The sequence below is a fragment of the Onthophagus taurus genome, chromosome 10, assembly GCF_036711975.1.
Source record: "Onthophagus taurus isolate NC chromosome 10, IU_Otau_3.0, whole genome shotgun sequence".
Taxonomy (NCBI): Eukaryota; Metazoa; Arthropoda; class Insecta; order Coleoptera; family Scarabaeidae; genus Onthophagus; species Onthophagus taurus.
In genome coordinates this window covers 4,041,992-4,057,715 of record NC_091975.1, presented here as the reverse complement: position 1 = coordinate 4,057,715, position 15,724 = coordinate 4,041,992, and the positions used below count along the sequence as shown (strand labels likewise).

At 32.7% G+C, this 15,724-nt stretch overlaps 2 protein-coding genes across 7 annotated transcripts in view; both read left to right on the top strand.

Annotated features, from left to right (window-relative positions):
• The window catches only part of LOC111428479 (A-type potassium channel modulatory protein KCNIP1), a 33,170-nt gene extending 20,854 nt beyond the window's left edge, over nucleotides 1-12,316 (top strand). For 2 of the 6 annotated variants that reach the window (XM_071199265.1, XM_071199264.1), the window contains exons 2-7: nucleotides 2,008-2,160; nucleotides 2,953-3,428; nucleotides 4,811-5,002; nucleotides 9,713-9,786; nucleotides 9,852-10,064; nucleotides 11,377-12,316. In XM_071199265.1, the coding sequence (XP_071055366.1) occupies nucleotides 3,065-3,428; nucleotides 4,811-5,002; nucleotides 9,713-9,786; nucleotides 9,852-10,064; nucleotides 11,377-11,487 (954 nt within the window). In that variant the 5' untranslated portion in view covers nucleotides 2,008-2,160; nucleotides 2,953-3,064 and the 3' untranslated portion in view covers nucleotides 11,488-12,316. The other 4 variants (XM_071199266.1, XM_023064010.2, XM_023064013.2 and 1 more) reach the window with 3 other exon arrangements.
• A 1,911-nt stretch (nucleotides 12,317-14,227) lies between these two features.
• On the top strand, nucleotides 14,228-15,643 carry LOC111428475 (farnesyl transferase alpha). Its single transcript, XM_023064008.2, has 4 exons — nucleotides 14,228-14,403; nucleotides 14,494-14,848; nucleotides 14,901-15,101; nucleotides 15,154-15,643. Exons 1-4 carry the CDS (start codon nucleotides 14,265-14,267, stop codon nucleotides 15,455-15,457), a joined length of 999 nt encoding a protein of 332 aa, XP_022919776.1. The 5' UTR covers nucleotides 14,228-14,264; the 3' UTR covers nucleotides 15,458-15,643.
• The last annotated feature ends 81 nt before the right edge of the window (nucleotides 15,644-15,724 follow it).

Genomic DNA, 15,724 nt, shown 5'->3' with positions numbered 1-15,724 from the left:
TATAATTATTTCTTCTAGAAAATTCTTGAAATATATCTAGATGATCTAAATATAATTTGAATGTAGAACAAGAGACTAAGTTTCAGGATATCCTGAATTGAATTGATCTATATTCTAACAGGGAAGAAGTGGAGTTATTGTCGGATTATCTCCTGATTGCATTTGATGAGATAATCCCACTTGGCAACAACTTGTTCACGCAACAGAAACAACTTTGGTAATTGCTTTAATAGGAATTTGTGAATGTTGTGAAGTCAATCTTGGAATTAAATCTGAAGAATTCGATAAAGAGTAAATGGAAAAAGCAATCCAGCAAGTTTTTTTTACAACCTTGATATTGCAATTGATTGTTGAGATATTCTGAAATAAGATGAGGTGTAATCATAATTTAATAAATGAAATATATTCGTTGCATGGTGCAGAAACCATCTTACGTATTATATTTGCTGAAACATTTTTGTGGCACAACCTACAGGGGATGGAAATAATCAGTCTTATTCTGTAAAAAAATTTAAATGACGTTCATATGACCGCTCTATAAATGCGCCACGTGTAATCTCATACGAGGAACCTCTCGGATACGAATTTAGCTCGAATTTACGATTTTGTTTTCGTTACAAAACGAAATTCGAAAAATAATCGTCCTTAAAATTTTAATAACATTAAGTTGTTTTATTGTACAAAGCTCCGAATTAGATCTTGAACATTTCGGTTCAGTACATCTCCTTTAAGAGCACATACCCATATCCCCATTTATTTAACAAGACATACGTCTTATGTGAAATGTCTCATATCGAATACATTTTTAAGGCGCACCGGTTTCAAAATGGCTTTCGTTTCACCCGTGGGATATAAATTTTAATTTTTTAGACGTGGTAAGGCGTCGTGCTGAAATTTCATAACAAAATTTCGCAAGGGGAAAGAAAAATAGACGCGCTCGTTTTTTCCTTATTTTTGTTATTGTCTTTTTTTAAAGGAAAAGAAGTGAATGAAATTGTTGCAGTGGGAACTTTCATTAAAAATTTCTTTTATATTACCAACAGCAACATTTTTCTTGAATATTTATGTTTATATCAGGTGCGTGTTATATAATTTACAACGGTGGTGGTTATTAATTTCCCAATTAACGTATTTGCGAATGAACCCTCTTTACATGACCCGCGGCGTGTTTGTACTAGTTCTGACCGCGTAATGAACACGTAGCTTTATTAGGTTAGATGGTCCCTGTACGGTTTCCATAAATTAAAAAAATGGAAAAATGCAATGAAACCCGACGTAATTAACTGATTTAACCGATTCGTTTCTTTACTAACCTTTTTTCATTTCTTTTTTATGTATTTATTTAAAATAAAAAACGTTTTTGCGTAAGTCCGTTTCGATTTTTATGAACTTGTTAGAAACAAACAAGAATTGTTACTGTAGTTTTGCGTCACCATCTTTTTTATGTGTATCAAAAGTGTGGTAAACACAACGGAATTAAAGCGTGCTCTAAATATACTTCGATCGGTTTACGTTTTCGCTTCGACTTTATAGTTTTCGTCCCGTTGTCTGGCTATTTATAGTGTACGGGAAACCACTTTGCCCGAATTATACAACTTCTAATTACGACGTAGACAACGGTTGTGCAAACTTGAGAACCGCATAGTTTAATCTAATATTGTTCTATTCATCGAACCGAATAACAAACATACTATTGTACATACATACAATTCGTTGAACCTAAAACTGTTAACGATAAAACACACCCTCGTTGTAAACAGTTTTAATATTGAGTATATCTTTTCATAAATCGTTCAATTTCAATCAAATGAGGGGCGTTACTAATAACGAACGACGTAAGAAGATTGAGTCCTAAACTAATCTTAGTTTATTGGTTTTCCTCTAAAAGCAATTGCGAACGATGTCCGTTTTATGAATCACGTACAATGTTATCTTTATAGACAATAAATTTTCAAGGATTGTTGACTATTTATAACTAAAATTACATTTGTAAATTTTGTGTTTTAGGAACTTGAGGAAAATGTTTCAAAATTATGCCAAAACGTTTTTAAATCTTCATCAAAATTACAAATAATCTATCAATATTTACGAATCTAGTCCGATTTTTTCGTTTGATCCTGATGGTTTGCGTTATGGCTACTCTACAGGAACTGATGTAAGGTAAATGGCTTTGGGCTATCGATTGTCTCATTATTCGAATGGGCGAGGTATTACACAAGATCGAAGTATGTCTGAACATACTCTGCGAGTTTCTGAAAGGTAAAATGGTTTTTTAACTTACCAATGTGGACTGCCTGATAGTCTAATCCACACCCGACGTTTTCTTTAATATCAGGTAGGCAGTAGAGTTTGTTTTGGCACTTCTTACGAATTGTTGGGTATTGCAATCTAACCCAGTCTTAGCATACACGACTATGTAATTGTCTAAATTAGTTACATTGGTAGTAACTTTAAGGCAGTACTCATTCATTGCAAACTTTTCCCTTAAGGCACATGGCAATATCTGATCCCAATATGTAGCTAACTAAGTCTTCCAAACCCCATTCCTTTCCTTAATTTAATTTTTTTTGATATTATTTGAAACTATGACAGCATTGGTAACCATTTCTTCACTTTCGATCTTTCCTCAAATCATGACCATGCTATCTCCTGTGTCTCCTTCCCCTAATGCTTTTATAATCCTTGTTTAAAGGAATTATGCGTCAAATCAAATACTAATTTAGTTATTTTTGATTTGAATACCATTGATTTATTTTCAAATTAAATTCAGTTTTATAATTGAGAAAATCAACTATAAAAAGCTTTAACTTTCTTTGAATATGCATGTTGGTAAAACCTGGCGAAAGCTTAGAGCGGAACTGTTCCGATTTAAAATTAAAATCGCCTTCAAACTTCCCAACCCGGAATACATTTCAAGATTTTCATATTCCATCATTTTTTTTCTGTTTGCAGATTAACGGTCTAATTTGCCCACTAACAGAGTCCTGCTTGAAACCCCACAGATGCGTAATCCAGATACCATGTGATCATATGGCTTCAACGGCTGCCCTAAAATGCAGGGTGCATGATGTACCCCATGCCACAAAACCAGCGGGGAAATCAGCAGGTGCAGCAAGCGCCACCTCAGGTGCAACCGTTGCAAATCTTGCAAGTTAGCCAACCGCCATTAAAACATCCTCAACCACCAATTAGAATTCAACAAATTCAACAACAAGAAAAAATACAAGTTCATCATCAACAACAACAAAACAAAAAGTTGAAACAAAGGGAGGTTAAAGAAGAATTACAAGAAACCAAGGAAGAACAAGACTGTAAGGAAAAAGAAGAGGGGGAAGATCAAGAGAACCAAAAGGCTAAGAATAGGACTTTGTTTAAGAGGTTCTATAATTACGTCAGGGAAGCTTGGACTGGCGTAAAGTCAGCATTAGGTAAAGGATTTTCAGATTTTCAGTTTCATATCGGACGTCGTTCAGTGAAGTTCGAAATCGTTTATTAAACTTAATAAATAACTTGTGTGGGATTCGTTGAGATGAAGCTGTTGGCTCTATTGAACGGTAACAAAACAAATTTTTGTGAAAACACGGTTTTCCATCATCTCGCGTTGTTAAAAATACCTCTTTGTTTAGATTTTCCGCGTTTTTCCATTGGGAATTTTTATTTCGACACCGAGGGCTGTTTACTTGACGAGGTTTTGTTGTCGGTGTCCGCCTAAAATTAATTATACTTCACGTTTGTATCTCAAAGCCGCATTTCAGCCTCTACTTCATGCGGTTTATCCATTCCAACATTTCCTGTGTTTATTTGTAATTTAACCGATCGAAATCCGTTTACCCGACCATGCGTAAACACAATTTGTATTAATTTAAAATATTAAAGTTAAACACAACGCAAATAATGGTTCATAATCTATAATGTTTTAGGTTTAATTAGGCTTTAATCGTGTTTTCGTTTTCGAAAAATAATAGTTTGTTAATTTATTTGGCAACACTTCAATGTTTATAATTTATTAATAGCTAAGACACGTTTGAAAATTATTTAAAGGAATCATTCTTAATATATACGAAACTAAAAGATGTTTCGAAAATCCGTTTTTTCATTCGAAAGCATATAATTTGTACTGCAAATGCTGGTAGTTTCATAATGATTTATTTAAATTCCAATTTATTACGGTTTTTTGAAATTGAGTGAAAATAGTTGGTGGGGAACAATTTTTTTAATTTCCTAAAAAGTTGTCATAAATTATTATTAAAGTTTATTTTCCCTCCAGCGTATAAATGTATAATAAAAAATCCAATATTATTTTTTAATTTTCCTCCCGTTCCAAAAGTTAGAATCAATAAATCAATAGATTTTTATGAATAATTTTTGGTGTACAACGTAGTTTTAGTTCAAATTGGTTCCTGTTGGTGTGTTTCCTCGTCCAGAAAAAATAAAAATTGTTATTCGTTTACTTTCCTATTTGAAAATACGCCGCCGATATAAAAAAAGCCCTAAAAAGTATAAAAAAGCAACCCCCGTTCTAAAGGTAAAAATTTCCATACGATAAAGTCGCGGGGATGCACCGAAATGGAAACTCCATTATTCCCGTTTATGTACGCGAGTGCAGATCGATAACATTCGGCCGACAATGTAATTCGATTGTCCGAACCCTATCCACGAATTACACACGACTTTTCCCATTTCAAAATACTGCCGGATTCGAAACATTTTAAATCAGCTGCAAAACAAGCATCGTAAACCTTTAAAGTTTACGTGATTCGATGTTAACGTCTCATTCTTGATTTATTATTTTTTTCTTTTATTTTTATAGATTCAGAATTAGAAGATCTGGAAACTCCGCCTAGATATAGACCAGATAGTTTAGAAGCTTTGTGTAGGGCCACGAGATTTACCCAAGCTGAAATAAAGAGGATATACAGGGGGTTCAAGGCGGAGTGTCCCACGGGAGTCGTCAAGGAAGAAACATTCAAGATGATTTACGCTCAGTTCTTTCCACAAGGTGGTAAGTCTAAATCTATTTGTTCGCTTTTATTTCATTATTTCTTACTTTTCTTTTATTAAATATTATTTGAAGCTTCTTTAATTTATTTTTTTTAAATCTACGGTGCAGTGAACCCTGAAATCGTTAAAATGAAACCCAACTCGGCGTTAATTCTCGACGTTAAATTGGTTTCGCAACTCGGATTTCAGCTAAAAAAGTAATTCACTTTTAAACAGGAAGTTTATTTCACAATCCCGACACCGAAAGCGATTATACTAACACATATTGGAGAATCTTTTTGTGTTGCTATTAAATTTTTCTATAATAACGAATAATTCTTCGATGACAACAAACTGCGAATGCAATTAAAATTTTAATCAAGTGCAATAACCGCAGATGAGAGAATTCCCAAGGAATTTAGTTTCACGCCTGGCACGTGAATGGTATAGATGTTATGCTAATTTACAGACAAGGACCTAGTTCAGTTTATTTCAGCAATAATACTGCGGAATATTTATTTAAATTAAAATTGCGAGATAACTCATAATAATTATTTATGTAGCTTAATGAAAAGAAATTTTAAAATGAGAATTTAAAAATGGGGGGGCGTTATCTATATTTTTCGGCTACAAAATGGCATTTATCAACATCGTTTCGCTGTCGGGCATTAATCTGTTGTTGTTATGACGCAAACCGAACGGCCTAATTTTCAACGAAACATTATTTTTTACGACATTCGAGAATAAAAAAAAAACGATGAAGTTTGACAAATTGCGGTGCGATATCGAAACCATAACGAATCGATTTAACTTGTAATGACAGTTTTTGGACAATATTGCGAAAATAAAACCCAATATTTCTTTCCATCCTTCAAGTTTTCCAGTTTTCCATTGAGGATTGCCATTTAAGTGCAACCATCAACTGTTAACTTTTCATAACTATACAATACAATAGAAAAGAAAACAAAGTTGTAGAAAGAAGTTTTCGGTTCCAGTTTAAAAATTGTTTTCAAACCGATATAATAGAGAAATAATTGGGTGTGTACAAAAAAATAAACAAGAAGTTTTTAATATCTTAAAAGTAGACGAAATTCTTCAATAATAAATATTGAATTGAAACTGAAACTACGATTCTACCACGTCCACTGAATTGTTGAACGACATGAAAGGGTAATGAAGGTGCCACCAGACGACATTTCCGGTCACACATGAATTTTACATTCTCGGTCCACCTCTTTTGGCGTCGTTTGAACTGTACATTTTAACATTTAACAATTCGACAAGTTGAATAAGAAATTAGAAGTAAATTTTGAAGTTTCATTCATCTTTGTGTATAAGATAGTATACGTTTCATACTTTCTATAAGATATTGGTTGATAATATCATCTATAATAATAATAATCTTTATTATCCCAACGGATTTATAGTCCAATAAAGAGATAATGTTACAATAACCAGATAATTGATTCCAACAAAAAAAAACAAACAAATAAAGTAGAAAAAAATTAAAAAAAAACTGAATTAGCTGCACGCATTGTCTGTTAATCGGGGAATTTAGACCTATATACGTGTTAGCGCAATTCGGCATAAAGCCATTACAAACACGTGCATTAATCCGTGGCACTCACACATTCAATTGTGCCAAGACCTCCGATGCAAGCAGCACTCCCGACATCACATCCTCTACAAACTCAGCAGACAGCACTCATCTTTGATTCTCAAGAGTCTGGATCACTAGCCGATGTTCTGTCGATATGTTCAATAAAGGACAAACCATCATCAAACCATACTCCAAGATCTTTCGCTATTCAGATACGTGATCCACTCCAAGCACATAATCAAAGTGTGATGTTACGTTTCTGACTGTATGTCATTACTTGGCATTTGGAGGTATTTAAGGTTAATTTGTTCTCAGAACACCACAACTAAAGTCTGTCTAAATCTAACTGGAGTAACTCACAATCCTGCTCACAAAAAATAGCCTTAAACAGTTTCAGGTCGTCTGTGTATAGGAGTGAATTTTTAACTCAACGTATTGTCATAAGATACCAGAAGTCATGTGAGAAAGTGATCACAACCATGGTCTAACTTGTGAAACTACGAATTCTTCCAATTTTTATATTTTCGAATATTTCTCTACATTGATGCATCTGCGGGCAAAAGTGTTACAGAGCAATGTAAAGGGTAAAATTTGCTACAACTTTCATTCTAAAAGTTTTTTTGTACAATATATTATATATCTAGGTTGGCTCCAGGTTGGCCTCGATTATCTTTAACAGTAGGCCAATTTGAGTCGTAACGGAGTAGTAAATCTTCTGGATATATAATAGCACCACAATCGTTTGCTCTTTTCTTTTCTGGGTAAGTTCAAATGTGTTAATAAGATTTGTTGCATCGGATAAAGCTCGTCTACATTCTCTGAATTCTTCGAATTCAAGTTGATTCTTCGGAATCTTCCTTTCTACTTTTTCTTACAGTCGTTCCGTAATCTAATTTCCGTAATCTTTTCTCAACCCGGTTAGGAGACTAATCGCATCTTCAGTGTCTTGATTCAGATGCCATCCATTCTTGCCACTTCTCTTGTTGTCGTAACTTAGCCTTATCTTTCTACAACTAATCGATTCTTTTTTTGCTACCTCCAGATAATCTCCAAATGTTTTGCAATGTATACAGCAAATAATACTCGTTATGTACTTTATATCTACTTTATAAGCATAATAATTAATTGTCTCAAATTAATTAGTAATGGTATGGTGGTGAATTGATCAAACGGTTTCTCAACATGAATCATATCCAGTTTGACAGTTGATGTACCGCTTTCATCCATCAGCAAGAATATATCTGTAATTAATCAAGATGTATAGGCCTAAGTGTCCACGGGGCAAATAACGGATCATTTCCGTTTGTTTTTGCTCGGTTTAGCGAGAAATTCGCCCCGACAGTAAGGACATTACGCTCTCAACGTCGCCGTAGTTGGAATAAAATACACGGCGCACGCTAAATGCATAATCGATAATGGCTTTTTCAATAAACTTCCCCCATTATTCATCTAGAGACGGAAATGCGCCTCTTCTTTATACCACCCGGTAATATTAATTATAATCATTTTTACATTGATCTCATAATCAATAAAACAGATTAAGTCGAATGTTTAAATTTTTTTTCGGGATACTTTTGTTCATAAAAAAAAATCGCACTTTGATTGATTGAAAAGTAATTAAACGTGCTCGAAACATTCCGGTAAACATCTCGAAGCTCGGGTCGTTTTTTATCGAGGGAATTCCTTTAAATTAGAACCGGAGTCTCATTACCGAGTGGAGAAAGAAGAACTTTCAGACGAACGCTTTGCGAAAGTTCGCCCCTAATTTCGGGGCATCAATTGCCTACCCTTAAAGTCTCGTCTCGGTTCTATCTGCCAAATTGAATTACGCTCCGCCCAGCGTCGATTAAAACTTCTACTTCCAGTTACGGGCAGGTGATCCAAACTGAGCTCGAATAATCGCCCCATCTGGCGGTAATAATTCATCGGTGTGTCGTAAATTCCGGATTTTTCCGGGTGGTGTCAACGCCACCAAGACCATAAATTAATTTATGGGTAAAAATGTTTTGAATTTTTGAATTTTCACGCGAGGATATTCCAGAAAATGATTGACAACCGACAAATTACCATTACGTTTTGTTTCGAAAAAAGTATCCATTAAAAATTGAAAGAAACCAGAATTGTTCCAAATTTAAACAAGAAAATATGAAAAGGATAGGGTTATTTTTTGCGTACCTATAAAATAGAACTGGTAATGTTAAAAATACCCTTACTGTAAATATTTGCGCCCCTAAGGTCGTTAAAGTTGGGATGCGAGCTTCAGCAAAGGCCGGTGGTAAACAAACAGCTGATGTTATACGTAAAGGAGTCTGGGACTTAATCGATTTTTCTACCGCCCAACCTATTACACCTCATTAAAGCGACATCCACTTCGTTAGTTCTCTGAAAAAGGAGGGTTGCGATGTATATCTTATAGACGCTTTTGGGATTACAGAAATGATCCCCTAGGTAATCTTCAATGTTTTTTATAACGCTGATTAGAATTCTCGTTCCTTTCTTGTGTATCGATATTTTCAAACGACCTCCGCGTTTATTTTTATCCCCCTTCTAGATGGGGATAAAGAAACGGAATCATCCATCGGGACCAATACAAGTTGCGGGATTGTTTCGAATAGAAAATAAATCAAAGAAATGTCAAAATAGATGTTTTTGATGAATGGATATTTTTTGGCAAGATTTTACTTGTATCAAGATTCTAATTTTCTCGTTCTTTATAACTGAATCTAAAACTGTAAAGCCACGTTCTCTAAGATAATCCCGAAGTTGCATCGTACCCATTTCGAAGCAAATGAGTGCGATAATCCGAACCGCGATAGTCACGTAATAAAGTGAACAGCTGGCCTGAAGGCGTTCCCGGAAACCAATTGAACATGCGATTTGAGTATAATCGTGGAAGCTTTCATCCCGAAACTCCGGCCAAGTTTTTAATTTAAAAGCTGACGGTTGCATAATCCCATGCTTATTCGGCCCTGGAAAATTGGAAGCGAAATGTAAAATCGTGAAAAAAAAGCATTTCAATTTGAGTTTATTTTACCAACGATCGTATTCTATTTTTTATTTGTTCCATCGTACCTTTAAAACGTCCACTTTATGATACTCCAAAAATAACGAAATCCTTTTATTTTCTTGTAGCCAATACCAGCCAATACGCCCACTATGTCTTCAATACTTTAGATCAGGATCACAGCGGCTTAATAAGTTTTGAGGTAATTTTATTTTTCGAGCAAAAGTACGATCAACTTTTTTTTAATCTATTTTATTTATGTCACAGGATTTCGTTCAAAACCTTTCAGTTTTATCGAGAGGGAGTTTAGACGAAAAATTAAGGTGGACATTTAATCTCTACGACATCAATGGAGATGGATACATTACAAGAGAAGAAATGACCGATATTGTATCTGCCGTTTATGATCTTATGGGAAAATTAGCTGAGCCGTGTATCGATGATGATACTGTAAAAGAAAAAGTAGAAAGGATATTTCAGGTATGTATCATAAATTATGTGATAAAATAAACTTCCTTATTTACGCTTCTTTTTTTATTTGGAACATAACAGCATTTCTCCTAGCTTAATCGAATATTCCCTAAAGGCTTCGGGTTTGCCCGATTATTTCCTGCATCTCGACCACCCCGCTGGGCATTCGTCTCGAATATCCATTCCAGACAGATATCCGTAGTCGTTCAGTTATATCCAAAGTTGGATATTGTCAGCACCGGTAATGGTCTGTCTTGTTCCGGAATGATTCTTTTTACATCACATTTATCAGGAACATATATCGTGGTCCCGGTAAACCCGGTATAATTATAATTATATAGCTGTTCCTCAAGGGAGATTCCATAAATTATCATAAGTATGCACCAAAACCACTATGAAGTACTACTACGTGTTCAGATAAAGTTCATTATTTACGCTTTTTATTTTATTTGGAACTGTTTATAAAAGTGGTACAAGTTTTTCATCACTCCCATAACAGCATTTCGCCTAGCTTAATGGAACATTCTCTAAGGGCTTCGAGTTTGCTCCGATTATTTCCTGCATCTCGACCACCCCGCTGGGCATTCGTCTCGAATATCCATTCCAGATAGATATTCGTAGTCGTTCAGTTATCTCCAATGTTGGATATTGTCAGCGCCGGTAACGATCTGTCTTGTTCTGGGATGATTCTTTCTACATCACATCTATCAAGAACATATATCGTAGTCCCGGTAAACCCGATATAATTATATAGCTGTTCCTCGAGGGAAATTCCAGTATTGATTGGAGAATATCTTATGCCTTCATCACTAATTTACAGTCACAGTAATAATAAGGATTTGAAGAAAGGATTTAAAGAACACTGGGGATGAAGGTTGTTGAAAGTTGGGGAGAATAGTCTTGCTTCGATGTTCGTGCTCTTCAACAACTGTATGATGGATGGATTCGATTTCGGATTTAGACGACTATGAATGGTGTAGATGAAATATGTTGTACTCAATGGTGTGTTCTGCTCGCTACGCTGCTAGTTGCTTCAACATCATTTTAGTTTCAGGGTATTGTTCATTTTTGCAATGTTTGGACATATTTGGACTTTCTCCAAATTCTTTTCCTCTACACTTAACTCTTGCAACTCATCTTTCGGTTGTTATCATCCTCTAGTATGTGATCCAATTTAGGACCTCATTTACTCTTTGTCAGAACGAAATACTTTCTCATGGTCATTGCTGCTCATTGCAGAAAAAGTTATGTTTATTGTTAAAATCAACAATAAAATAACCTTATCTAATATATAAATTATGTCTTATTTTTTTTGTTATAGAAAATGGATAAAAACCAAGATGGTGTTGTGTCATTTGAGGAATTCTTGGACTGTTGCCAAAAGGACCAGGACATATCCACCTCGATGACAGTGTTCGATTCGTCAATTTGACGTTCAACCGTCGATGTTCGAGTGCCCCCTATCCCATGGACTTGACCGAACGTCGACAGACTGGCTAAAATACGTGAAAGAGCCTCTACAATATAACGTTATATAACAAAAATGAAACTAAAAAAATATTATAACAAAAATCGACCAAGAACTAACTAAAAATAAATAAAATACGAGAGCAGCCCTTTTAAACGAGTGCTGCCACCCCCGTTAAACAAAAGTGATAAGAATCGACACATTTTAATTTGTTTTATTTTGATTTGTTAAAATAAAAAAATGTTTTATTTGATTTTAAGGGAGAAAATGAGATGATAATAAGGGAAATGATAAAAAGAGGAAGTTCGGAATCAGAAAACAGTTTTTTATATAATCTGTAGATAGAAAGAGATATTTATGAAATAGATATTTATATTTTAAATATATAGAGGTTATTAAAAATTATAAACGGGTGATGTGAAGTCGAATTTTAATTTTTTTTTAACGAAGTAATTTTTTTCAAACATAAAAACACAAAAACCTAAGCTGATCTTAGCAACCTTTAAAAATTTCCATTTCAAAACTAAAATTAATGAAAAATACTCTTCTCATAGCTTTATATTAAAAGACAAAAATAGACTTTGAAATTGTTCTTATAGAATTATTAAAAACAAAGCGTTATCCTTAAAAAATCTAATAGTACATTGTATATCTTCCAAAAAAAAATTCTTTAATGTTATTCCCCTTTTACAATAAAATTTCTATATCGAATAAGCATTTGTAAATACTTTCAAAATCAAATTTATAATCTACACACGAAGAAAAGACACAACACAATACACTATTAAATTTTTATGTATGTATTTATTGTTATAAAAAAATTTTGATTTATTTTTTTGGTTATTTTGGTGAAATAAAAGATTTGAAACATATCTAAAAAAAAAGAAAAAAATATGGAATTAAATGCACCAAAAAATTCTGAAATATATGAAATATAGATATATTAAATTTATATTTATTATAAAAATTTATGAGTATATGTCGAGGTAATAATGTTAAATCTGTATTTTTATAACAGTACTAGATTAAATTGTTTTGAAATTTTTCTCATTTTATTTGAGATATACAGAACGTTTTAAAACAACATTCAAAGTGAATCAAATACACTATAATGAAGTAAAAATTTAAAAAAATATGGGGATCCCGGGAATGCTCATCAAGTAAAGGAAGATATTAAGTATTAAACACTTAATCAGTCCCAAAAGGAAGTACCTAAATTATTCTGACAACCCCGTCTATATAGAATTAAGTAATTATTGTTTCAATCTGTACCAATCGCATCATGCAGCTAACATTGAATCGTAGGAAATGATGGGGCTAGATTATCTTACTGAAAGTAGTCGGATGTTATGATAAAGAGGTTGCAATAAAATTCTGCAACATATCTAGGTAAGAATCCTGTTACAGTCTAATCATTAAAAAGTATGGACCAAGTACTTGGAGATTTTCTATACCCTAATTATCAGCATGAGATCATATTGGCCATCTTGTTCGCAAAACCGTGATATTTTTTTCCCTAAACAAACTGTTTTACCCAATCTGTCACCCTCGTTCTCAAGCAGGGAAAAACTTTTTGTACTTTGGGGAATAACAACTATGCAAAGTGTTTAGTAATTCTAGTATATTAATAAAAATATCGTATTGATTTTCATTATTACAGCGACATAATAAATTATACTATTTGTACATCTTATATACGTACCTAAGGAAGTTATTTTTTATCAACTTAATCCACCACAAAAATAAAATTTTTACAAAAAAATCTATAACCTATTAAAATATTCGGTGTTGAATCGTTATAAATCTTAAGACGTTATTCGGAAACACAGAGTAATAATTAGTAGATGGTAGTTATTTGATGTTGCTTCTTCATTGACATAAAAATTTAAAATAATATCCCCTTTAAAAAAATATTTCAGAATTTTTTGTTAATTTTCTTCGTTCTAATTTCTTTTCAACCAAATAAGAAACATTTTTTCACGAGCGTCAGCATGGTGCTAATAACTTAATAAAAAAAGTAAAAAATCTTATGAATAAAACTCATAATACTCAATAATTCGAAAATCTGGTGTAGCATTTAAAAAGTGCCAAAAAAGCGTTAAATAAATAAAGAAATCTATAAAATTTTGTGAACAGCACGCTTAAGCTTTTGGAAAACGTTCGTTTTGCAGCCACTCGTTATGAAAAATATGAAGCGATAAAGATTGAAGCAAAATAGGACAGAGACAATATTTGTACCAAATAGATTGGCTACTGAGGACCCTTGTAAAGACGACCAAGAACTTTAGACGTTGATGTTTTAGAATTTTAAATAAATAAAAATAAGGAAAAAACGATTTTTGGGTGTACGATTAAATGTTAAAACAAGCAGACTATATTATGTAAATAAGTCCAAGAAAACGTTGCGTGTAAATTATTTATGTATAGGAGAAATTCTAAAAATATATTATGATGAAAAAATTTGATTTTCATTTCAACACCCAAAATAATATATACAACCCAACTTACACCACTATTTAAAAACACAACTTGATTACAATTTTTAATACAAATAAAACAAGTTAACCAAAAACTTATTTATTTAAAGAAAATAACCTAAGAATTAATTAAATATAAAAATTCATTATATTTTTGAATTTGCAATAATATTTTTTTAAAATCTACCAAACATCAATTCTATTAAACCGGTAAAGTTTAATCGATCGAATACGTCAACGTGACATTTAAACGTCAAACAAAAAATGAGTGATTCAAGTGAAGAGGAAGTTGAAACGATGAAATTCGTATTTTATCGTGATAGACCTGAATGGAAAGATGTAGAACCGATACCCCAATATGACGGGGAAGATCCCGTTGTATCAATAGCGTACTCAGAAGAGTGTAAGTTACATTTTTAAGTACATAACCTCAAAAAATTAATTCCGTCAAAAACACACCCAAAATAAATAATTTATTTTTTATTTTAATTAGTTGTTGATGTCTATAATTATTTGAGAGCGATAATGAAAATGGAAGAAAAATCAGAAAGGGCTTTAGAATTAACGGAAGACGCTGTTCGTTTGAACCCGGCTAATTACACGGTTTGGCAGTATAGAAGGGTGATTTTAAAAGCTTTAAATAAAGATTTAAAAGGGGAATTGGCATATATTGAAAGGATAATAAAAGGGAATATGAAAAATTATCAAGTATGGCATCATCGAAAGGTTTTAATTGAATGGTTAAACGATGGTTCACAAGAATTAAATTTTACAAAAAAGATTTTGGAAGAGGATGAAAAAAATTATCATGCTTGGCAACATAGACAATGGGCAATTAAGACTTTTAAGTAAGATGTTTTCATTACATTTGTAACAATAATTTTACAATTTCAATTTTAGTTTATACGAAAATGAATTGGAATATATTGATTCATTATTAGATACCGATATTAGAAATAACTCAGCTTGGAATCAACGATATTTTATTGTGAATAATACAACTGGTTTTACAGAGGATGTTTTAAAACGTGAAATTGCTTATAGTTTAAACAAAATTCGGATTGTTACTGAAAATGAAAGTGCTTGGAATTACTTAAGAGGGTAAATACGAATTTTTTTAATTAATTTTTAATAAATGTTATAACTTTTTTAGTCTTCTTCTACATGATAAAGCTGGTTTAAGTAAAAACGGCGATGTAGTCACTTTCTGCCATGATTTATATGCCTCAGGAAATCGTTCTCCATTCCTTTTAGCTTTATTAGTTGATATGTATGATGAGCAAGTCTCTAAAGAAGCAGGAGATTGTGCCGTCGCTATGGAAAAAGGAGTTAGTCTCTGTAAAGATTTGGCAGAAAAATATGACACTATTAGGTGCACGTATTGGAATTATATGGCAACAATGATTGAGAATAAATTAAAAATTAATGAAGAAACACCAGGAACCAGTGCCAATTAATAAAAATCATTTTACTTTTTATTGCTTTTTCCATTGCCTTTTAATAATCTTTAAGTATCAAAGCGCATTTAGTTTTGTGTCTGTTAGTCTTTATCACGCTGAATTTGTGATATTTATTCATTAATTAGAGATAAATATGATCTTTTTGTGTCAAATTGTGAAATTAATTAAAAATATTCAATATAATTTTGAACATTTAATTCAACATTCTACTTTTAGTTTTCCTGGTAGTTCTACTTTTATATTAATATTTATTGAAATTGTTGT

Bases quoted from the DNA above. Each gene is read 5' to 3' on its own strand.
- LOC111428475 (XM_023064008.2), top strand. From the start codon at position 14,265: ATGAGTGATTCAAGTGAAGAGGAAGTTGAAACGATGAAATTCGTATTT. The intron at 14,404-14,493 runs GTAAGTTACATT...TATTTTAATTAG, and splicing joins AATAGCGTACTCAGAAGAGT to TTGTTGATGTCTATAATTAT. The intron at 14,849-14,900 runs GTAAGATGTTTT...TTTCAATTTTAG, and splicing joins TGGGCAATTAAGACTTTTAA to TTTATACGAAAATGAATTGG.